The 26192-nt window shown below is 43.1% G+C and overlaps 1 protein-coding gene across 1 annotated transcript in view; it reads left to right on the forward strand.

The window, feature by feature from the left end:
* Positions 1 to 26192, forward strand: part of LOC126199368 (uncharacterized) — a 542567-nt gene that overhangs the window by 328446 nt on the left and 187929 nt on the right. The window contains exon 2 of the mRNA XM_049936265.1: positions 6976 to 7130. Coding sequence (XP_049792222.1) covers positions 7097 to 7130 — 34 coding nt within the window. The 5' untranslated portion in view covers positions 6976 to 7096. The remainder of the gene's footprint in view (positions 1 to 6975; positions 7131 to 26192) is intronic.

Genomic DNA, 26192 nt, shown 5'->3' on the forward strand with positions numbered 1-26192 from the left:
TTTCTGAAGGCTATAGCTAAAAGATCAATCTGTAACCATCTTTCCCTTGTGCCTGTGTGCAATTCTAGAGTCATATTTACAGTGAGTAGCCATCTATCCTTTTCATATCGTCGTTGTTCGTTATCAGAAGTGTTTTTCATGCCATACTGTCTGCATTTTTTATCCTCTCTACTTCAACCATGATCTGTTATTTTGCTACCCAAATAGCACAACTAATCACTACTTTTAGTGTCGTTTCGTAATCTTCCTCCAGCTGCATCAAGTTCTTTTTAAGTCACTAGCCACTTCGTTGAAGAGCTCTTACCAATCATTTGATGTCTCAGTAAGTCATCTCAGATTTCTGGAGTCCACAGTTCCTTTCATATCTCAGCTATCTTTTAGGCAGTCAACTTCGTTTCCTGTTTCCCTCGTTTATCCCCCTTCAGACCATCTTCAAGCATTTGTTATCTGTTCGTTCTAAAAGGCCATAGTATAGTAAATTATCCTCTCAGTACCTTCCATTGTGTTTCTTTCTACTTTCATCACTTTCTGATTTCTTCATTCCTGATGTGGTCTGATCTTAGGCTCCAGTACTTCGTCTACTGTAAAGCATTTCCACGGCTAACAGTTGATACTTTTGACCAGATAAACGTATGCTTTGTGCTATCGTTTTGTGGCTAATGCCTTTCTTTTCGTTTGCGATCTTTTTACTCCAAAGAACTGCGTTTAGCTCTCGAGTAACACATTTCCTTCTTCTGATCCTATTTTTAATATCTGCTACTTTCTTTGTATCCGCGGGTATACTTACACCTCGGTTCCGGTATTTAAAAGAGAACAACGTTTAATACTGAAATTCCCAACATGTGACTAATGCTGCTCGTCATATACTCAATTTCTTTGTGCTTTTTTTTAAACAGTCTTCGGATTTCTCAGCATATAGATGGCATACTTGCAGAAGCAACATGAATGCCTTTAGCTGATGACCGAAATATATGGAAAAGGCTGGAGGAGGCGTTTATGTAGCAACAGACTGCGAATGGCTGATGATGAACGCCAGTGACATAGGCGTAAGGCCCATTTTGTTCGCGTGTTGGTCATGGACCACGTACAGTGAGGTGACGGAAGTCATTGGATATCGTGTCGGATCTCATTTTGCCCGGCGTAGTGCAGCAGTTCGACGTGGTGTGGACTCAACAAACTTTGGAAGTCGTCCTTCAGAAGTGATGAGCCATACTGCCTCTATTGCTGTCCATAATTGCGGAAGTGTTGCCGATGCAGGATTTTGTGCACAAACTGATTTCTTGATTATGCCTCAAATGTTCGATGGGATTCATGTCGAGCAATCTGGGTGGCCAAATCATTCGCTCGAACAGTACAGACCGAAGGAGGTGGGGCAGTGGTTAGCACTCGACCCGCATTCTGGGGAACGACTGTTCAAATTCGCGTCTGGCTATCCAGATTTAGGCTTTCTGTGATTTCCTTAAATCGCTCCATGCAAACGCTGGGATGGTTTCTTTGGAAGGGCACGACCGATCTCCTTCATTTGCTTCACACAAGCCGAGCTTGTGCTCTGTCTCTAATGACCTCGATGTCGACGGGACATTAAACCCCATCTTCCTTCCTTTCTTCGAATTTTCCAGTACGTTCGTGAAACTAGTCGCGAACAGTTTTGACCCATTGTCATGGTGCATTGTGATCCGTAAAAATTTCAGCTTTTCTTGGGAATATGACGTCCATAAATGGCTGCAAATCGTCTACAAGTGGCGGAACATCCGAAGGACAGTCCATTCCATGTAGACATAGCCCACACTATTATGGAGCTATAACCAGCTTCCACAGTGCCTTGTTGTCAGCTTGGGACCATGGCTTCGTGGGGTCTGCACCACACCTTATCGTCGACTCTTACCAACTGAAATCTGGACTCATCTGACCAGGTCACTGCTTTCCAGTCGTCTAGGGTTCAACCGATACTGCCAGGAGCCCAGGCGCTGCAGGCGATGCCGTGCTGGTAGCAAAGGAACCCGCGTCTGTCGTCTGCTGCCATAGCCCATTAACGCTAAATTTCGCCGCACTATCCTAACTGCTACTTTCGTTGCTCGTCCCACCTTGATTGCTGAGGATATTTCACACAGTGTTGCTTGTCTGTTAGTACTGACAACTTTACGCAAACGCCACTCGCTGCCCTCGTTCGGCAAATGAAGGTCGTCGGGCACTGCTTTGTGCATCGTGAGAGGTAATCCCCGAGATCTGGTATTCTCCGCACACTGACACTGTAGATCGCGGAATATTTAATTCCCCAACGCAGTAAATGAAGCAGGCAAAAGGGAATACAAACGTCTCAAAAATGAGATCGACAGAAAGTGCAAAATGGCTAAGCAGGGATGGCTAGAGGACAAATGTAAGGATGTAGAGGCTTGTCTCACTAGGGGTAAGATAGATACTGCCTACAGGAAAATTAAAGAGACCTTTGGAGAGAAGAGAAACACTTGTATGAATATCAAGAGCTCAGATGGCAACCCAGTTCTAAGCAAAGAAGGGAAGGCAGAAAGGTGGAAGGAGTATATAGAGGGTTTATACAAGGGCAATGTACTTGAGGACAATATTATGGAAATGGAAGAGGATGTAGATGAAGATGAAATGGGAGATACGATACTGCGTGAAGAGTTTGACAGAGCACTGAAAGACCTGAGTCGAAACAAGGCCCCGGGAGTAGACAACATTCCATTAGAACTACTGATGGCCTTGGGAGAGCCAGTCATGACAAAACTCTACCATCTGGTGAGCAAGATGTATGAGACAGGCGAAATACCCACAGACTTCAAGAAGAATATAATAATTCCAATCCCAAAGAAAGCAGGTGTTGACAGATGTGAAAATTACCGAACTATCAGTTTAATAAGTCACAGCTGCAAAATACTAACGCGAATTCTTTACAGACGAATGGAAAAACTGGTAGAAGCGGACCTCGGGGAAGATCAATTTGGATTCCGTAGAAATGTTGGAACACGTGAGGCAATACTAACCTTACGACTTATCTTAGAAGAAAGATTAAGAAAAGGCAAACCTACGTTTCTAGCATTTGTAGACTTAGAGAAAGCTTTTGACAACGTTAACTGGAATACTCTCTTTCAAATTCTGAAGGTGGCAGGGGTAAAATACAGAGAGCGAAAGGCTATTTACAATTTGTACAGAAACCAGATGGCAGTTATAAGAGTCGAGGGGCATGAAAGGGAAGCAGTGGTTGGGAAAGGAGTGAGACAGGGTTGTAGCCTCTCCCCGATGTTATTCAATCTGTATATTGAGCAAGCAGTGAAGGAAACAAAAGAAAAATTCGGAGTAGGTATTAAAATTCATGGAGAAGAAGTAAAAACTCTGAGGTTCGCCGATGACATTGTAATTCTGTCAGAGACAGCAAAGGACTTGGAAGAGCAGTTGAACGGAATGGACAGTGTCTTGAAAGGAGGATATAAGATGAACATCAACAAAAGCAAAACGAGGATAATGGAATGTAGTCAAATTAAATCGGGTGATGCTGAGGGGATTAGATTAGGAAATGAGACACTTAAAGTAGTAAAGGAGTTTTGCTATTTAGGGAGTAAAATAACTGATGATGGTCGAAGTAGAGAGGATATAAAATGTAGACTGGCAATGGCAAGGAAATCGTTTCTGAAGAAGAGAAATTTGTTAACATCGAGTATAGATTTAAGTGTCAGGAAGTCGTTTCTGAAAGTATTGGTATGGAGTGTAGCCATGTATGGAAGTGAAACATGTACGATAACCAGTTTGGACAAGAAGAGAATAGAAGCTTTCGAAATGTGGTGCTACAGAAGAATGCTGAAGATAAGGTGGGTAGATCACGTAACTAATGAGGAGGTATTGAATAGGATTGGGGAGAAGAGAAGTTTGTGGCACAACTTGACTAGAAGAAGGGATCGGTTCGTAGGACATGTTTTGAGGCATCAAGGGATCACAAATTTAGCATTGGAGGGCAGCGTTGAGGGTAAAAATCGTAGAGGGAGACCAAGAGATCAATACACTAAGCAGATTCAGAAGGATGTAGGTTGCAGTAGGTACTGGGAGATGAAGAAGCTTGCACAGGATAGAGTAGCATGGAGAGCTGCATCAAACCAGTCTCAGGACTGAAGACCACAACAACAACAACAACAACGATTTCCGAAATGGGATGTCCCACGCGTCTAATTCCAACTGCCATTCCGCGTTCAAAGTCTTAAGTCCCGTCGTGCGAACATAATCACGTCGGAGACCTTTTCACATGAATCACCTGAGTACAAATAACGGCTCGGCGAGTGCACTGCCCTTGTATACCTTGTGCAAGCGACACCACCGCCATCTGTGTAAGTGCATGTCGCTGTCCTATGACTTGTCACCTCAGTGTGTAGCCCGTAATATGCCGCCATGTATGGATGTGTTGCAGCACAAAATATCGGTCTCAGAGTCTAGTCATTGACTTATTCGGAATCTACTGAGTTTAAAAAAAAAGCTATTTTTATTACGTTCCGATTGTGGAAGTTGTAGCAGACGTATGGTGGGAACGCTGTCTGCCATTTGGCAACTTCCTCTCGTGCCGGAACCGCACCCAGCTGGCATTTCACGTAGCCCGCCAGTGTCTGCTCTACCGCCGCCGTCTCCCGACCTGTGGCATAACAGATGGCAAACGCGGACGCCGCTCGCGTGCAACCACAACCACGTACCTCCGTTTTCGTACGTTATATGAACTCCTTTGTCAAAAGCAACAACTATTCCTACAGTCTTAAGAAACACATGAGATGTACGTGTCGCACTGTACACTCTATCTCTTCTTCCGCTAATGATCATCCTGTTTCACTACGATAACATATTAATATTGGTTATTGACAACACATTATTTACTTAGTGACAAAATTAGTGATTCCTAGAATAACTGTAGATTAAAGTATTTCAGTTCAAATCGGAAAATGCGAGAGATGAGAAATATTGTTTTATTTGTTCAATTATGAGACAAGGAAATGGTATGTCATCGGGTATCGATTCACAGTCAAATAATTAGTTATCCTTCAAGTCTTAGAAGATCATGAGGTCACTTAAGTGACATACTAGAGGGAATAGAAAGGACGTTATCGACGTGGAAAAACCAGTCGTCCTACAGGCACTAATTAGGTTTCTTACGTCGCTAATTGTTGCACAATCTTTTCAAAACATCGAGATGGAAAGTCTCGTTGTCTGACGCTGTGGAACGAACTCTGAACAGAAGTGCCTCAAACATCGAAAGTAATAAACAGTCTTTTGTGGTTAGACTTCATTTGACAAACCTTTTTTCGGGTGAGGCGAGGCTGAAATTTCTCGCTGGCTTGCGTTTTCATTCGTTTCAGGGTCGTCCTGTGATATTCGGATCATTTCGGGCTGTTTTAAAGCACAGCACGCTTCCACTGCAGGTTGCCTTTGTGAATAAGTTGGTAGTAGAGGCAAAAATTTGGTAGCCTCCGTTCACATCCACAAGTCTTCCTCTAAAACTCTCATGAACTGAAGTCCAAGTCACGCCAGACAGCTTCACAACTTCAATGGCCCGTTGACTGGTTCCTGGAAGATTTCTCAAACATTTCAGCGTTTTTATCGATACGGCCATGGGAAGACGAACACAGTGAAATTTGTCATCAATTAACATTTAATCTCTTTTGAAACGGGAAACTTAGGCGAGGCGTTGAATAGCAAACTGATGACGTTAGCTGTTTAGTCTCAAACACATAATGAGGACCAGTGGCAACTTCAAGCGACACCAATGACTCACTGACATATATGAGGGATGTTCAGTAAAGACTGGCATTGTAATTTCTTTCCTTCCGTAAGTGCCGTTTAACTACGTACTCTAATCGCAAGTCACAACGATGGCTCTATCAGCTGAGTGTTTGTAACATGTAAGAGAGGCTGCTTTTCGTGAACAGCGTTATGCAATAAAGTTTTGTGTTCCCTTGAAGAAAAACAGTACCGGAGGTCCGCCTACTTAGCTGGGTGTAACATGTTGGCCTCCCAAGTAAGCGGGTCCGGGTTCGAAATTTTCTCCGCTCGAGGACTGGGTGTTGTGTTATCATTTCATCCTCATCAACTGCGCGCAAGTCACCCACTGCGGCGTCGATTGAAATAAGACTTGCACTTGGCTGGTGAACTTACCCAGATGGGACCTCCAGGCCAACGTTGCCATACGCACATTTCATTTCAGTATCGAAACCTACGACGATTTGAAGAGAGCTTATTGGAACTCTGCAATATCTCGTTATCATTATACGTCAGATCAGTCTAACACTTCTGCAACGAAATTTGTACACTGATGACCTAGCTCTACTATCTCTAGCTGACCAACAGACTGTGAAGTCACCGAGAGCATTTTAACATAACATGCTGGCTATATATATATATATATATATATATATATATATATATATATATATATATATATATATATATATATATATATATATATATATATCCAAAAGAACAGGTACCATCGGTGACGATGCAGCTCGTTAGAATGAAATTACAATGAAATGAAACCCTTAGCTGCTTACAGGCGTTGACATACGTCAACGGGGACAGATGAAAATGTGTGCGCCGACCGGAACTCGAACCCAGGATCACCCGCTTACATGGCAGACGCTCTATCTGAGCCACCGAGGACACAGATGATAATGTAACTGCAGGGATTTATCTCTGGCACGCCTCCCGCGAAACCCACATTCTCAACATATTGCCCCGCGCTACATTCGTAGTGCCCTCGTCCATTATACTCATTTCATTGTAATAAGTATTTTAAATACAGGTACCATCCATTTTCACATCTCTCATCACTTTCACGCTAGAGGACTGTGGCAGAGAACCTAGGCTATGTGTGTCTTGTCTGGACAGCTCTGGCTTTTTTCTGTTTGTACATACGGATGGAGTCGGCAGTTGCTACTATACAGAACGCTACAGAGTAACTGACAGCGGCGCTCCCCTGTGTTGCAGAGAGAGTGCGCGGGCAGCGGGCAGCCAGGCTGGGGTGAAGAGAGTCCATGGAGAGAGCCCCACGCACCGGCAGCAGCTCTCCAGCCGGCAAAGGGTCCTCGGACTCCGGATCCAGCTCATCATGAGCTGGACCACCATCGTCATCATCTTCGCTGGTGAGTACACCATTCAACAGTATGAGCCAGATGCTTCCAGAAAGCGCAGTGAAGATTATTCTTCTCTACAATTCAGGCTGGATTTTAAATGACAGTATTTGGCCAGCAGAGGGAGGAGAGGTGGTGGTGTGAAGCTCCTGATCACCAGACTTTGAACCAATGTACTGGTTTCAATACCAAATCTCTTTCCTGTTGTACAACGCAACTATATAAGTAAACGGGAAATGCTGAACAACGCGCTACAATAGCAGTCTGTTCTCGCTCCCACTTTATTTTATCATTATACGTCAGATCAGTCTAACACTTCTGCAACGAAATTTGTACACTGATGACCTAGCTCTACTATCTCTAGCTGACCAACAGACTGTGAAGTCACCGAGAGCATTTTAACAGAACATCTGTCCACTCTAAATGAATAATTTAAGATATGTAAGTCTTTATCAAAGCTTAATACGGCTGAAGCTGGTTGCTGTCATCTAAATAACAGAATAAAATCTGTCAGTTTCGTACCACAATACTCAGACATCTACCTTTCAAACAGCATACTGTAACTAGTGCCTCGAAGGTAATTACAACAGCTTGTCATATCGAAACCCACACTAGCTCTTATTCAACAGTTCACAAGAAACGCCCTCACTCTCAGTAACATAGGGTTGAAATTGTGGAATACAACCGGCGCCGCCGATCACCCCTTCCCCCCCCCCCCCGTCCACCCCACGGGTATGTACGTTACGTGACACATCGATCGCCGGCATGAACTAAATAAGGGCGGGAAGAACCAGAAAAAGAAAGTGCATCCGTATCAGATTGACAACACGTATAACCAGGATACACATGTTAGAAGCCACAAATAAATAATCCGTTGCAATGTGAAAACGTTAAACCAAAGCTATGAGATGTTTTCAACACGAAGTGCTAAAGATATCGCAGTGTCGTCTAAACGGTAAACGCTAACTCAACAAAAGCTGTGGAAACCAGGGTGATGACAAACCTCGGTAAAAGAAACGGGGTGGGGGCGGTACGACATGAAACCTATGAAAGAACATACCAGAACACTACGCCGTGTGTTATCGAGGCATTAGAGGTACGCGTGTGCAGTCTGACGCGTGAAAACGAACACCCGTCATGTACCATCAAAGAAATGTAAAGAAGTAAGAACTGAACACTAACACTATAATGCCAACAAATATAACGTAGCAACCATCGTGGTTACATGTCGAAGACTGAAGCAATGAGTAGGTCAAGGCAATGTTAACTTCCGTCATTTATAACGTGTGAAAAAAACTAGAAAGGTACTAAACTAAAAAACATCCTTCCCATCTCAAGAATAATAACTGCAGCCTAAAAAAATGACGTTACAAACCAACAAGAAGTATGCGTAAAGACATAGTCCTGTACATGTTGAAAACCAGTAAAACTGTGTGTAGTTACGTCTACTGTACGAAACTGCTAGCGAGAAGTACAGTCACAAACAATATTTATGTATCCCTCGTAAAGTTGCGTGTTCTATATACAACACATGAAAGCGTTGCAATCAGTACTTAGTCGTAACCAATGAACTATGTTAATGTATTCTAATATACAGCCAAACAAATGTAAAGAAGAAGCCCACTGCGATTATCAATGAATTAAATGATCAAAAACTTAAAACTTCCAACCTGTTGTACATTAGTCGAAAATACGGAAGCGTCCGATCCCGCCCGTCTGCTTTGACCCATGACGTCACAAATATGGCGGAAACACACACATTCCACAAGAAGCCTAATGACACTAACGGGACAAGCGCGGCAAATGGGGTGTTTTGGGTGGGGGGCAAACTAAATATAAACAAATTTAGACGCCTTGCGTAGCTACAACGTGTAAGTGAAGACAGCCATGCATGAATACCCACCCACCTCCCCAGGGGTCGTAACCCCTGCAACCCATAGAAGATAAAGATGCATCAGTCTCTGATTAGTGTTTTTTGTCTTTTTTAAAAAAATCTCACGGGATAGAACGAACAGATCTGAAAAGTAAATAAAATAAGATAAAACAGAACTGGAGACAGCCACACTCAAACCAAACTCCGCGCCGTCATGACGTCACACACGACAACACCCTTACGTCACGGGTCAAAGCCGACGCGTGGGATCGGACGCTTCTGTCGACCCCATTAGTCTACAACCATACTTCAGGAAACCTAGGTGTACTTCAAACAGACCAATCTTAAAAACTTGTTGCACAAGCCGTAAACGTTAGTCATGGTATAGAACACCTTATGTGAATGAATGCTTAACACACCCGCGTGAACTAAAGAAGGGCGGGAAGAATCAGAAAAAGTGTATCAGATTGAGAACACGTATAACCAGGGCACCCATGTTAGAAATCACTAATGATAAATAATCCGTTGCAAGCGGTAAATCCTTTTATTACAAAAACGACAAAAAGAGGAAAGGAACAGTGAAAGATAGCGTTCGACGTTTATGTACAGCCAGCATATATGACTTATGCAAGGGGGAAATGTGCTCTGGTACATTATGTGCAAACATTGCTACATTCTTAATTACAGAAAATGAGAATTTGAATGCAGCGACCTGAACGTCTACCCCCTTATGCAAGGGGGAAATGTGCTCTGGTACATTATGTGCAAACATTGCTACATTCTTAATTACAGAAAATGAGAATTTGAATGCAGCGACCTGAACGTCTACCATCTTTAATCATAATCGTACTCTTCACACTTATACCGAAGAAGGAAAAAGGAAAACAAACTCGATTCTATGGAAGTAGATATTGTAATTAAAACCGCACTATGAATACTTACAACGAAGAAAGGAAAAAGAGAAAAACATATAATCTCGGTAATATGAAGATGCATACTGTCAAGAAACTGGTTGACACGTGCTCAAAAGCTGAGGTGAATGTTATGCCACAAAACTTAACACTAAAAACGTGTGGAAAGCAACATAGGAACGAAAGCTTACGCTGCCCGACGTCTAGGAAGATTCTCACCTCTGGTCCAGTCAAAACAGCGGCCAGCATTCAAGAACATATCCATAGTTTTCTGTTCAAAAGAAATAAGACGTAGGAAGTCAGAATCGAAAGTAAACGTAACTGAAAGAACCACAAAAGATAGAGGAAAACGCATTTACCTACTAGACAGAACGATCTCTTCAATCACCACGTGCCGACCGTTACACAAACATTCAAATGAAACCGGTCAAAGATGAAAAATCAGTCAAACAAAGATATCTCAGGTACACGTCACTATCGATCTTGGGGATGTCATGCAAAACTATCGTAACCAAAAATGTGGCCAGAAATTCTGTCACACGGAATCACTGGGTGAATATCGTACGCGCAAACAAAACGTAAAATAGGAAATGTCCATATGTTGATAATAACAACTATATGTCCGCTGTTGCAGGAAAATATGCTGAGCACCAAACTCGACAGGAAAAGTCATTTATATCAAACAAGATAAACCATCATAAAAGATAGCCAGGGAATTACTAAGAAATACATTAAAGTAGTGGAAATTATTCGTAATGGTTCCCAATAAAATGTATGCATACAAATCTAAGTGCATAGGAAATTACGCAAACAGTCGAAAAACCATTTGTTCTTGGATTCTGCATGTTCATTCAGTAAATTCATAGCCTCCTTGTGTAAGGGCATTAGATTTCTAAATCTTCCGAGGAGTCCATTGTACCTCTTTTGTCTGGGAAACGTAAAACTTTAAGATTTTCATTAATATCTGAAGCAGTATGCATCGTTGTTTTTAGGTGTTCTTTAAATGTTGTTGTTGTTGTTGTTGTGATCTTCAGTCCTGAGACTGGTTTGATGCAGCTCTCCATGTTACTCTATCCTGTGCAAGGTTCTTCATCTCCCAGTACCTACTGCAACCTACATCCTTCTGAATCTGTTTAGTGTATTCATCTCTTGGTCTCCCTCTACGATTTTTACCCTCCACGCTGCCCTCCAATACTAAGTTGGTAATCCCTTGATGCCTCAGAACATGTCCTAACAACCGATCCCTTCTTCTAGTTGAGTTGTGCCACAAACTTCTCTTCTCCCCAATCCTCTTCAATACCTCCTCATTAGTTATATGATCTACCCATCTAATCTTCAGCATTCTTCTGTAGCACCACATTACGAAAGCTTCTATTCTCTACTTGTCCAAACTAGTTACCGTCCATGTTTCACTTCCATACATGGCAACGCTCCATACAAATACTTTCAGAAACGACTTCCTGACACTTAAATCAATACTCGATGTTAATAAATTTCTCTTCTTCAGAAACGCTTTAATTGCCATTGCCAGGCTACATTTTATATCCTCTCTACTTCGACCATCATCAGTTATTTTGCTCCCTAAATAGCATAACTCCTTTACTACTTTAAGAGTCTCATTTCCTACTCTAATTCCCTCAGCATCACCCGACTTAATTCGAGTACATTCCATTATCCTCGTTTTGTTTTTGTTGATGTTCATCTTATACCCTTCTTTCATGACAGTGTCCATTCCGTTTAACTGCTCTTCCAAGTCCTTTGCTGTCTCTGACAGAATTACAATGTCATCGGCGAACCTCAAAGTTTTATTTCTTCTCCATGAATTTTAATACCTACTCCGAATTTTTCTTTTGTTCCCTTCACTGCTTGCTCAATATATAGATTGAATAACATCGGGGAGAGGCTACAACCCTGTCTCACTCCCTTCCCAACCACTGCTTCCCTTTCGTGCCCCTCGACTCTTATAACTGCCATCTGGTTTCTGTACAAATTGTAAATAGCCTTTCGCTCCGTGTATTTTACCCCTGCCACCTTCAGAATTTGAAAGAGAGTATTCCAGTCAACATTGTCAAAAGCTTTCTCTAAGTCTACAAATGCTAGAAACGTAGGGTTGCCTTTCCTTAATCTAGCTTCTAAGGTAAGTCGTAGGGTCAGTATTGCCTCACGTGTTCCAACATTTCTACGGAATCCAAACTGATCTTCCCCGTGGTCAGCTTCTACCAGTATTTCCATTCGTCTGTAGAGAATACGCGTTAGTATTTTGCATCCGTGACTTATTAAACTGATTGTTCGATAATTTTCACATCTGTCAGCACCTGCTTTCTTTGGGATCGGAACTATTATATTCTTCTTGAAGTCTGAGGGTATTTCGCGTGTCTCATACATCTTGCTCACCAGATGGTAGAGTTTTTTCGGGACTGGCTCTCCCAAGGCCGTCAGTAGTTCTAATGGAATGTTGTCTACTTCCGGGGCCTTGTTTCGAATCAGGTCTTTCAGTGCTCTGTCAAACTCTCCACGCAGTATCGTATCTCCCATTTCATCTTCATCTACATCCTCTTCCATTTCCATAATATTGTCCTCAAGTACATCGCCCTTGTATAGGCATCTATATACTCCCTCCACCTTTCTGCTTTCCCTTCTTTGCTTAGAACTGGGTTGCCATCTGAGCTCTTGATATTCATACAAGTGGTTCTCTGTTCTCCAAAGGTCTCTTTAATTTTCCTGTAGGCAGTATCTATCTTATCCCTAGTGAGATAACCCTCTACATCCTTTCATTTGTCCTCTAGCCATCCCTGCTTAGCCATTTTACACTTCCTGTCGATCTCATTTTTGAGACGTTTGTATTCCTTTTTGCCTGCTTCATTTACTGCATTTTTATATTTTCTCCTTTCATTAATTAAATTCAGTATTTCTTCTGTTACCCAAGGATTTCTACTAGCCCTCGTCTTCTTACCTACTACCGTGTTTAATAAAATTGTTCCTAACAACAGGTATGACCTCGTTTTTGAGGACATTAATATATAGGTTTACTGTGTCTGAAGAAACCCATTTGTAGTTACTTGGTATATGAACATTCTTAATTATCTCAACAAGGGCATAAGGGTTTTTATCCGAAAATTGCCACTTGAACACGTAATTTTCGATTAAAGTATCATTCAAATTATTACAGTGTCTGTAAGCAGGATATTGATATGGTTAACAATGAATTTCATTGGGTTGTTCATTTTATGAATCTTAGGCTGTGCCCTTAAAGTAAGTGGTCTGTGGCTTCATAACTTCAAGATCTCTACAAACTCTATCACTGAACAAGAAGAACGTAGTCGTAAGCACGCTTTTAATATGTTTCAGTAAGTGTTTAGTAGGGTCGCGTTCAAGGTGTGAAATTCCATTATTCTCAAAAAACTTCTTAACCTTAGCAATATACTCATTCACATGTAATATTACTAAGGTATTCCCCATATCGCTTTTCAAAACCACTGTCTTATGCTTTACCAATTTTTGATTAATACTATGCACTAGTTCTCCATCATTACTGAATTTATTTGTGTTAGTTTTCTTACTTCTAGTACAGTGTTCGGCAATTGACTCAGCAACTTCCTGATCAGTAAGTTCTGCTGTGTCTTACTAACTTTACAGTACTAACACACGACAAACGTGTTTTCGGCGCAACTTCTTGTCAACAGCATATTTATTACTGTGTTGCAATAACCTTAACTCATCATTACTAAATACAATGTCTGTATTATTAATTATTCTGTAGTAAAATAAATGACCACTCCGGGTATATTCAGTCTCATGTAATCTATGCTGTCTACGTTTCAATTTACAAATTTTCTTTTCTTCGTTTCTAACTATAGTATGCATCCTATTATCTAGTACATCGTTAACATGATGCGTTGATAGATCAAACTGCAGGGGACTCATCATTTTACTATGTTGCAAATCCGGCGGGAAGGAGCGCTTGGTCACCGACACGAATCCGCCCGGCGGACTTGAGCCGAGGTCCGGTGAACCGGCCAGTCTGTGGATAGTTTTTAGGCGGTTTTCCATCTGCCTCGGCGAATGCGGCTGGTTCGCCTTATTCCGCCTCAGTTACACTATGTCGGCGATTGCTGCGCAAACAAGTTCTCCACGTACGCATACACCATCATTACTCTACCACGCAAACATAGGGGTTACACTCGTCTGGTGTGAGACGTTCCCTGGGGGGTCCACCGGGGGCCGAACCGAACAGTAACCCTGGGTTCGGTGCGGGGCGGCGGAGGGGTGAAGTGGACTGCGGTAGTCGTCGTGGGGTTGTGGACCACTGCGGCTGCGGCGAGGACGGAGCCTCTCCGTCGTTTCTGGGTCCCCGGTTAACATACAATCCAATACAATACAAGTTGCAAATGATCCAAGTAAACCTGTTTTGGAAGGAAATCTTGTCTCTGACACAGGTGTCTACGATCAAGCCTCATCCACAGTCTCCCAATCCTTTGCTTTACTTTTTGTGCTATCATATGGTGTCCCTAATCTTCACATCGACGTAGGTGGGAGTGATGACTACTGAGATATATCTTTTGTTGAAGTGGATCGCTGTTGCTGTGTTCATTAACTTGATTTTATTCGCATGCATTTATGGAACTATTCCATTACCAGGTATCCCATTACCAGGTATGGTACATCAAGTCTCTGTATGTCCATCTTTATACAGATGGTTGGGGGACCTCGGCTGTTCAGGACTGGGAATTTAAACGGCTGAAAGGATTTTGATTCGACATTCTGTACTGAATAGCCGAGGTCCCGCAACCATGTGTATAAAGATGGACATAAAGCAACATTGACTCAATACGGAACAACAATCAGTCGCAATCGCATTGGTTTTTTTAATAGTCTTGCATCTCCAGATTTCAGCTGTAAATAGACATCTTCATTGCATCTGAGTGAGTTATAATTCAATAAACTCCCAGCAGAACATTTCACCATACGACTTCATTGGTGTATAGGGAGAAGGAAACTTGTACTCTTTTTAATACCTGCATTGACTTTATTCTTCGTTGATGGAAATGTAAAGTAAACGAAGAAATGAAGATGGCAAGTACTTGAATTTGCTTCTATGCAGAAACGCACGCACACACACACAATCACGCGATCTTCCACTTAGAGTAAAACAACTTAAACAACAACATTTCAATATTCCACAGAAACGAACTAACACACACACACACACACACACACACAGTCATGCGATCTTCCACTTAGAGTAAAATAACGTAAACAACATTTCAATATTCCACGCGTAAATAATATTTCTATACGAAGTTCTCGATGGTTGCAGATGACAAGCTCCAAATAACACCTGTACAGAAAGCTATAGAAAGTGTTAAAAAGTTTTTGCTTCACTTTGGGAATACTTTAATTAAAAACTGAAATTATGTATGTACTGACAGTAAAAAGTAATTCTTGCCATTATTTGACAAAAAGAAAATAAAAGACCCACTTAAGATGCTGTGACTTCTGCGAAACATATCTGGTAAAAAAGTAGAAAACATTGTCTTTGCTCAAGGAGGAAGCTATCAAAAAACAAATTTATTTTTAAGCAAATACGAACACAAACGTGTGCTTCATCCTCAAGATGAAGAAGGACAGTCAATGCACACGCGCCTTAAGAGAATGTACTGTTCACTCAACAGTGTTGTACATTACAGAAACTGTTCAAAATAGATAACAACACGTTCAATACAGGCGTAAGTGTAGAAAATTCTGGCGCACTATGCCAAGGACAAACCTCATCAGACGTTGCAGATGTCCTGCAGAGAAATGTTTCTTCGTCGGAGACTGGTGTCACATACATGAGTGTTTTGATCTGCTCTTCACAAATAAAAAGGATCTTCCGTTCCTTTCCAACGGCTGGTGTACGTGCCATTGAGTATCTCAGCTACTTGCGCAGAGTAGTGTGCAAGTGCTCCGCCTAGCTGCATCCACATCTGACGACGCATGTTAAGTGGTACATTATCTTTGGTAAGGCGCGTGTGGCATTGATTGTCACTATTGTTCCTGACACTCCAAAGCTTTCGATGGCCCAGGGTTGCTTCCAAGACCATAACTTGCTATGCACTTGAGTTTGAGCGCGACCTTTTGACTCAACTTGTGTTTCTGCTACACCCAATATATATAGTTGGTCAAAGACACTAATGCTTATTTTTTTCTCCCACTGGATGAGTATAGTCTGAGTAATCGTTAGGCCTCCTTAAGAAGAGAGAGTTTTCACGCATCTCAGTGTTTATGATGTTATATCTCCTGAACTATGTGTCATGTAATGATATAATTTTGCTGGTACATTCGGTGCTATATGTGGATGATGTCTGCAAAATGTTTTGCGAATAGATTAGTAGTAAAGAAGTTTATTTTACTCATGTGGCTTACATGGACATTTTAGTCTTGTTTAAGGACTTCTTAGATAAAAGATTAAATATATACAAAAATATAGGTAATATAAATAAGCAAACAAATATTATAACTGAATATTTAGGTCACTGAGCCACTCTACAGCTCGTCGTGCTACCAAATGTAGCTCGCTGAGTCCATCAGGAAATTTTCGAAGTCTACTCTCTTCAATCAGGTGCTGCATAGTTTTCTCAGGATCACCACAGTCATGCGCCGGGGCATCCGGGACCCCCATTAATACAGACAGGCATCACATTTTATATCCCTTGTACGGAATCGATTCAGGGATTTCCATAGTTTTCTCGGAAGAGCAAATACTATCACACGTTTGTTATGGCCTGTTATAAGACGAGAATTATTCGGAGAGAACTTCTGCCAAACCTCTTTCCATTCTTGGCAAAAATCATGTAAAAGAGGCGCATCTTGCGTTGACCGGTGTGGTCTTCTACATTTGAGTCTTCTGGCAGGTATATTCTGTAGTTGATTATATAGGAGGGAATTCTGGCTAGTAAAACACTTTTGGATCTCCCTTATTGCTGCTGTTTCTCGTCACATTGATGGAGGTGCAATATTACAAAATAAAGTCAACCCTGGAAATGATGTTGATTTAGTTCTGTCACTGATTATTCTCATTGCTTAACGCAGTTTGACGTCAAGTATGCGTACGTGTGCGTTATTTTTCCATGCTGGAGCAAAGTATTCTACCGTGGACTAAACTAATGCCAATGTGGTAGTACGAAGAATATCTGCATTTGCACGCCATCCTGACCCAGCCTGTTTTCTGACAATATCAGTTTTGGTGTTCACCTCTTTTGCTGCGTGTTCTAAATGGTTCTCAAAAGTAAGAGTCCGGTCTAAAATACCCCCCAAGTATTTTGCGTATGGGTTGTGTTCCAGGGCAAAGTTTCCGAAGACCACATTTAATTTGAGATTTGCCTCACGTTCATTATTATGGTAAGCATTTACCTCCGTTTTAGATCGATTCGGTTTCAATCTCCAGTTCTTGAAATAGTCGCCCATTATGTGTAAATCTGTGGTCAGAGGTCCTTCACACTCTTCCAGGTTTCTTGCTTGATAAGCTAGTACTAGGTCGTCAGCAAACAGTATATTTTTTGTAGCGCTAGTGTTAGGCATATCGCTGGTATAAAGATTAAGAACGGCGGTGACAACACAGAGCCTTGCGGTAGCCCATCACTCAGCCTTCGCCATATGCTCCCTTTGTTTCCAAGGAATACTTAAAATCGTCTGTTACTGAGGATGCTATCCATTTAATTAACTAACTTTTTACATGGTATGATTTATGCAAATTTAGGCAGCAGACAACGGGCCATATAGTAACGAAGTAATAAGCGATAATTTTGTGCAGGCTGTCAGCGAGAAAAAGATCCATAAGAGTTTGAAATTACTTGTAAATATTGTTGAAAGTCGCAGAGTGTTCACATTCTCAAATACTGCATCAACGTAGTGTAGATTATTTGCGCGCCTTGAGTTATGCTACCACAAGACATAGACACAGTTTCTGACTTGAGTATTACTAGACAGTGTGTTAAACCTTTAACGTAAGATTATACCTCGCAATGATTAGATCATGATAGCATTTTAAATTTTTAAATTAGGTCAGTAATTATGTGAAATATGAAAATCAGATTTTCGCTGTCGCTGGAAGCCATTAGATAGGTAACTTGCAACTGAAACTGGATTATCGTTTTAGCCGTTGAGAGATAGAAATGTAAAAATACAGAGTTACACAAAAGTCACCTAAAAGTCTCAGTTTAAGTATACTACGAAAACGCTTACTCCGCAGAGAATCCTATTCTATGAGAATGACAAGCATATGTCGTAAAAAGACAGTCAAATAAGGAACACCATGGTTGATTTGTAATTTTCTCTTGGTCTATTCATTTTTACATCATCAATTACTTACCTTTATTCTTTGTAGTCTATCTGATTAAGGGTTGAGCAATTTACTATGTGTATTAGATTGCTCGCCAATTTTATTTTCTACGAAGGTCATGAGCTACAAGTTTTACCTTTACACGTGTGTTAAACACAAATCTATGACTCAGCCTTCCGTGAACGAGAGAGCCTACTTAAATTTCGTGACTACAGAGCGTAAAGAAGTTTTAGCACTTAACTCTCAGCCTCATATTTCGTTTATCGTCTCCCTCAATTTACCGGATTACTGTTTCCTTTCTTCTGGAAGAACTTCTTAATGGAGGGTCGCGTTCGTGGTGGCACTTTACGTGAGGGGATCGTCTTTACTGATTGTGTGTGAATGTCACCTATTAACCAACGTCAAATCCTGCATTGTGCGTTCCCATCGTTCATGCGTGGAACAGTGATCATTCTGCTCTTTGTCCGGACATTGTGTTTTGCGTGCTCGTGTAAAACTGCGAGAAATAAGTGGCGGAGCACGTTTTAGCATGAACACTACGAAAGTGCATTATGATCGACAAAGCTGACGACGGGTTACCTTTAAGATCCGCTAGTTCTTTGACACCTCTTCTCATGACAAAAAAAAATTGCTCAAGTGGAAGCCTAGGGTACAACAGCAATCTTTCTCAATAACTGTGTCCCATTTCTCATGCACCGCAACATGTACAATGCTGCCCAATAAATTTGCAACATACTAATGAAATTTCACTTATTGTGCTTGTTCAGTATGGTAGGAATATGTGGTGATATTCGGCACTAGGATTAAAGGCTGCGCCGGATTGATTAACTTGCAAAAAGCAAAAATTAGTACATTTATTTTTTTCCAATAACCTCGAAAGAACTTGACAAATGGCAACAAAAATGTTTTCCAACGCGAAATTCATTTGATGTCAAGCAATTAAGAAATATACTCTTACAGTTATATCCAAAATGTGTCGTAAACAACAAGGTAACACTCTTCAACCACTGTAAAGACAAAACTAAGTACTAATTTTCTGAATAATTTAAGAAGGTCAACAGGTGTTAGAGGACTGTATTTAAAAACCAGAGCACTTTTGGAAAAGCAGTGTAATGATAGTAAAAGCAAAATCTAAACAAGGCTACAAAATGATTCTGACATAAAAGTCAAATGTTCAATTATTCTTCACTGGTTTCAGTTTCAAACCCCACAATCTTGACACAGGCACGTCGTTTAAATATCTAAACTTAATGTTGCAAAGCGATAAGAAATGGAACGAACATGTAAGGATTGTAATAGGCATGGCGAATGGTCGGCTTCGGTTTATGGGGAGAACTGTAGGAAAGTTGGTTCATCTGCAAGGAACACCACAAAAGGACACTAGTATTACCCATTCTTGAGTACTGCTCGAGTGTCTGGGCTCTGTACCAAATTAGATTAAGGGAAGACATCGAAGCAAATTAGATGCGGACTGCTAGATTTGTTACCGGTAGGTTCGAACAACACGCAACTATTACAGAGATGCGTCGGGAACACAAATGGGAATCCCTGGAGGGAAGGCGGCAATCAGAATTGGAAACTGACTACCGAACAATTCTATAGCCCTGAACGATCATTTTGCATAAGGACTACGAAGATAAGATAATGGACGGCAGGACTCATACTGAGGCATATAGAAAGTAGTTTTCCCCTTGCTGTATTTTCGAGTGGAACGCAAAGGAAATTATCAGCACCAGTACATGGTACCCCCCGCCAGACACAGTAGGGTGGCTTGTAGATGTAGATGCAGATCGGGCCTCACTTGGCTGTTATTAACATTCACCTGTTTCTGTTACACATACGGACTGATAAACAATCAATCCTCGTCAGTGTCTGCAGGCTGTTCATAAATTCAAACTAACATTGAATATGACGGAGACAAAATATACACTCAGGCTCATAAATAAAGGATAATTGCAGAATGTGGTTCCACACAACTTGGCACTGTACAAAACTGGCACCAATAGCATAGACACATAGGGAACACACACGACACACATCTGTAAGTCCATGGTATTGGTGATAAGTTGAGAAAACCGTCCCGAAAACATGTGCTACAAAACGCCACTGTTTCCGGCGCATGTACCTCGACATCAATATGGGATATGATCACCATGCACACGTACACAGGCCGCACAACGCGTAGGCATACTCTGGATCAGGTGCTCGAGCAGCTGTTGGGGTACAGCCTCCCATTCCTGCACCAGTGCCTGTCGGAGCTCCTGAAGTGTCCTAGGGATGTGAAGACGTGCAGCGATACGTCGACCGAGAGCATCCCAGACGTGCTCAATGGGGTTTAGGTCTCGAGAACAGGCAGGCCACTACATTCGCCTGATACCTTCTGTTTCAAGGTTCTCCTCCACGATGGCAACTCTGTGGGGCCGTGCGTTATCATCGATCAGGAAGAACGTGGGACGCGCCGCACCCCTGCAAAGGCGGACAAACTGGTGCGAAATGACGTACCGATACACCTGACCTGTTACAGTTCCTCTGTCAAAGACATGCAGAGCTGTACGTGCACCAATCATAATCCCACTCCACACCATCAAACCACGACCTCCATATAGGTTTCTTTCAAGGACATTAAGTGGTTGGTATCTGGTTCCTAGTTCACGCCGAATGAAAACCCGGCGAGAATCACTGTTCAGGTTATACCTGGACTCGTCCGTGAGCATAACTTGGGACCATTGTTCCAATGACCATATACTGTGTTCTTGACACCAGGCTTTACAGGGTCTCCTGTGACCAGGGGTCAGTGGAATGCACCTTGCAGGTCTCCGGGCGAATAAACCATGTCTGTTCGGTCGTCTGTAGACTGTGTGCGTCTGGAGACAACTGTTCCGGTGGCTGTGGTAAGGTCCCAAGCAAGGCTACCTGCAGTACCGTACTCCGTGGCCGTCTGCGGGCACTGATGATGAAATATCGGCCTTCTTATGGTGTTGTACACTGTGGACGTCCCGTGCTGTAGCGCCTGGAGACGTTTCCTTTCCGCCATAATCTTGAGATCACACTTCGTGGCACACAGAGGGCCCGTGCTACGACCTGCTGTATTTGACCAGCCTCCAGTCGCCGTAGTATTCTACCCCTCATAACGTCATCAATATGTGTTCTTTGAGCCATTTTCAACACACAGGCACCATTAGTACGTCTGAAAACGTCTGAAAACCTACTCGCTGCACCGTACTCTGACATGTATCAACACACCTCTGTGTTTGTGGACTGCTGCCAGCGCCACCGTGCGACAACCGCAGGTCAAATGCACAGCATGGTCATACCCCGAGGTGATTTAAACCCACAAACCGCCCACCAAAGCGTTGTTTCACCATGTATCAGCATTATCCTTAACTGACGAGCAGGAGTGTATTCCGTGAAGTGACCACTTGTTGGAAACGCAGATTGATGGAGTATTGAATATGCTAGATCTTATTGTCTGTGATTGAGAATAAATGGGTGTTAAATGTTTTTCACTGCTTTATTGTTATGATCCTGTTACGTTAGAATAAATTTTCATAATGAGCCTCAGAGCAGAGCCGGCATCGATGTAGCAGGGAGTCCCGTATTCGCTGGAAAATGCCTGGTGTGTTCTGTATTTGAGTGGCTGATGCAAGAATTCTTGCAACCAACTCCACCTCCGAGTCAATAGAGTAGAATGCACGTCGGCTTTCATATAACCCTAGAGGAGGAAGTCTAATTGGCTGAAGTTTGGGTGTCTTGCAGACCAATGTACACATCCTCTCTGGCCGATCCACCGGACGGCCAAAAGTACTGGTTATTACTGCACGAACTGGTCCTGCAAAGTGGGCTTGATGAAACTACATCTTCCTTCTGATACCCAAGGGTACTTCCTCCAACAACGTCGACAGGTGAACTTCCAAGAACACTCTGCGCATTGGCCACCTGAGTCGAGAAGGCAACATGTAAGGCCCAAGCACATAGACGACCACGAAACCATCCCACTTGTTTACTGGAAAACGTCTCTGATGACCTTGCACAATTGTAACATAGTTCAAATGGCTCTAAACACTGTGGGACTTAATATCTGAGGTCATCAGTCCGCTAGACTTAGAACTACTTAAACCTAGCTAACCTCAGGACACCACACACATTCATGCCAGAGGCAGGATTCGAACCTGCGACCGTAGCAGTAGCGCGGTTCCGGACTGAAGCGCCGAGAACCACTCGGTCACAGCGGCCGGCCCACAAGTGTAATACGTGGGTTTTCATCAGACCAGACATGCGAACTGTGACCATTATAAATGCCTTCCCTAGAAAATCGAGCGTCATCTGTAAACATAAAAACTTCAGGAAAATGAGGGTGCTCATTGGTGTGTTGCAGGAATCAGCGTACACACTGAAGACGAGGTGGACGGCCATTTGGTCCCATGGACTGTTCTCGCATAGGACGATAAGGACGAAGCAGCTGTCCACGCAAACACATCCCATACTAGACTATGGCGAATACCGAGCGCAGCAGCAATTGTTCGTGTACTTGTCTCTGGATTGTTCTCAATGTGTAACAGCACTTCTTCCTCAACGTTAGCTTACGCACCGTCCGTGGTCTGCCCGCATTAGACCTGCTTACCCTCAATGTGCCGGTATTTCCCTGTTAATCATGGCTTGCAATGAACGTGCGACAATGTGGACATCCGCGAGCAGGGAAACGTTCGTGGTACATTCGCTGGAGTCTTCGACTGTTGCCTGCAGCCACACCGTAAATAGAGTGCATTTCTTGCGGTTCTCCCCTTGTATAGCGCTCCATATTGACACTGCAGCTGTCATGCAGGCGTTGATGATACCTGCTGTTTACTGACTCAGTACCTCAAACTAACATTTCGAATAAGAAGATTAGGCACAACGACTTTTATCTGCTCCGCTTGCATATTTCCTAAGAATGCTCAGTACTCATGCAATATGGATTTACGACACACGGTTGCTTTTTTTTGTCTCCTGTATCATCCGTGTTCGTTTGGTCACTGAATTTTTGAACACTTGAATAGTTTACGTCGTAATTAACCACGAAAATGTTCACCTGAAACAGTTCAGTACTAGCCACAGGACACAAAACCATGTTAAATATTAGTTTAAATAGATTTAAATAATAACATTCTGGCAGGTTGCGCCAGTAAATATATAACGAAACCTGCGAAGTGTAACCTGGCCAGTACACGAGAAAACAAGTTAGATCAGTTTTCGTGGAACTATAACAGTACAATTACTGCGGCTAAGCGAGAACGAGATTATCAAAACATCAGTCTACAGCACCTGATCGAAGCACTACCTCTCTAGGCAGGCGCTAAACACATCTACTTGCGGAACTCGCAGTAAAGTAGCTTAACCTACATGGCGTATACTCAGTCTCAATTGTCCTCACTACACCAGCGAGCCACACATTCCAGGCGCTATCTCTGTACGGTTTAAGAAGAAGAAGAAAAAAAGGATAAAAAACCTACGCACCACGAAAGAATTATGCGAATGGGACGGAAATCGGTAGATGCTATGTAAATGTACGAACAAAAAAATGATTTCAATTTAAAAAAAAGATTGATGGTTAATTCAAGAGAATGAGTTTCACAAATTAAGCAAGTCAGTTACGCGTTGGTCCATCCCTGGTCCTTAGACAAGTAGTTATTCGGTTTGGCACTGATCGACAAAGTTGTTAGATGTCCTCACGAGCGATATAGTGCCAAATTTTGTCCATCTGGCACGTTAGATCGTCAAAATCACGAGCTGGTTGGACGATCCTGCCCATAAAGTTCCAAACCTTTAAACCAAGGGGGGGGGGGGGGGGGGGGAGATCTGGAGACCCTGCTAGCCAAGGTGCTGTTTGACAAGCACGAGCCGGCCGCGGTGGTCTAGCGGTTCTGGCGCTGCAGTCCGGAACCGCGGGACTGCTACGGTCGCAGGTTCGAATACTGCCTCGGGCATGGGTGTGTGTGATGTCCTTAGGTTAGTTAGGTTTAAGTAGTTCTAAGTTCTAGGGGACTTATGACCTGAGATGTTGAGTCCCATAGTGCTCAGAGCCATTTGACAAGCACGAGGACAAACAGTAAAAAATTTTCACCGTGTGGGAACGGAAATTATCTTGCTAAAATGTAAGCCCAGGATGGCTTGCCATGAAGGGCAGCAAAGCGGGGCATTGGATATTGTCGACGTAATGCTGTGTTGTAACGGTGCCGCGGGTGACAACTAAAGGCGTTCTGCTATGAAATGCAATGGCACCCCAGGCCATCACTGCTGCTTGTTGGGTCATATGGTGGGTGACAGTCAGGTTGGTGTCTCAGTGCTATCCGGGGCATCTCCAGACACGACTTCGGTCTCAGTGACTAGAAAAAAATTGTCTTCAGTGGTGAGTCATGCATCAACGTGAGCCCCGATGACCAGCGAAGACGTGTCTAGATACGCCCTACACAGCAGTGAGACACCAACCATACGGACCGACAACCAAAAATGATGAGTTGGGGTGCCATTTCATTTCATTGTAGGGCCCGTTGGCCTTTTAGTGCATACAGTTCAGGAAGATAATGCCCGCCAGCAAACGTCTAGTGTTTCTACTGCTTGCCTTCATGTCTGCCTTAGCCAGCAAGGTCGCCAGATGTCTCCCCAATAGAGAATGTTTTAAGTATTATGGACAGGGCCATTCACCCAACTCTGGATTTTGACGATCTAAAGCGCCATCCGGAACCGCGCTGCTGCTGCGGTCGCAGGTTCGAATCCCGCCTCGGGCATGGATGTGTGAGATGTCCTTAGGTGAGTTAGGTTTAAATAGTTCTAAATCTACGGGACTGATGACGTCAGATGTTAAGTCCCATAGTGTTTAGAGCCATTTGAACTATTTTTAACGCACCAGTTGGACGGAATGTGGCACGATATCCGTGAGGAGGACATCCAGCAACGCCATCGATCACTGTCCAGCAAAATAACTTTTTATGTAAGGACCAGAGGTGGGTCGACGCATCATTGACTTGCTCGATTTGTGAAGCTCTTTCCCTTGAATAAATCAACCAATTTTTTTCTGAAATTGGTATCATTTCTTTGTCTGTACAAATACACTCCTGGAAATTGAAATAAGAACACCGTGAATTCATTGTCCCAGGAAGGGGAAACTTTATTGACACATTCCTGGGGTCAGATACATCACATGATCACACCGACAGAACCACAGGCACATCGACACAGGCAACAGAGCATGCACAATGTCGGCACTAGTACAGTGTATATCCACCTTTCGCAGCAATGCAGGCTGCTATTCTCCCATGGAGACGATCGTAGAGATGCTGGATGTAGTCCTGTGGAACGGCTTGCCATGCCATTTCCACCTGGCGCCTCAGTTGGACCAGCGTTCGTGCTGGACGTGCAGACCGCGTGAGACGACGCTTCATCCAGTCCCAAACATGCTCAATGGGGGACAGATCCGGAGATCTTGCTGGCCAGGGTAGTTGACTTACACCTTCTAGAGCACGTTTGGTGGCACGGGATACATGCGGACGTGCATTGTCCTGTTGGAACAGCAAGTTCCCTTGCCGGTCTAGGAATGGTAGAACGATGGGTTCGATGACGGTTTGGATGTACCGTGCACTATTCAGTGTCCCCTCGACGATCACCAGTGGTGTACGGCCAGTGTAGGAGATCGCTCCCCACACCATGATGCCGGGTGTTGGCCCTGTGTGCCTCGGTCGTATGCAGTCCTGATTGTGGCGCTCACCTGCACGGCGCCAAACACGCATACGACCATCATTGGCACCAAGGCAGAAGCGACTCTCATCGCTGAAGACGACACGTCTCCATTCGTCCCTCCATTCACGCCTGTCGCGACACCACTGGAGGCGGGCTGCACGATGTTGGGGCGTGAGCGGAAGACGGCCTAACGGTGTGCGGGACCGTAGCCCAGCTTCATGGAGACGGTTGCGAATGGTCCTCGCCGATACCCCAGG

Source organism: Schistocerca nitens, chromosome 8 (assembly GCF_023898315.1).
Source record: "Schistocerca nitens isolate TAMUIC-IGC-003100 chromosome 8, iqSchNite1.1, whole genome shotgun sequence".
Classification (NCBI taxonomy): domain Eukaryota; kingdom Metazoa; phylum Arthropoda; class Insecta; order Orthoptera; family Acrididae; genus Schistocerca; species Schistocerca nitens.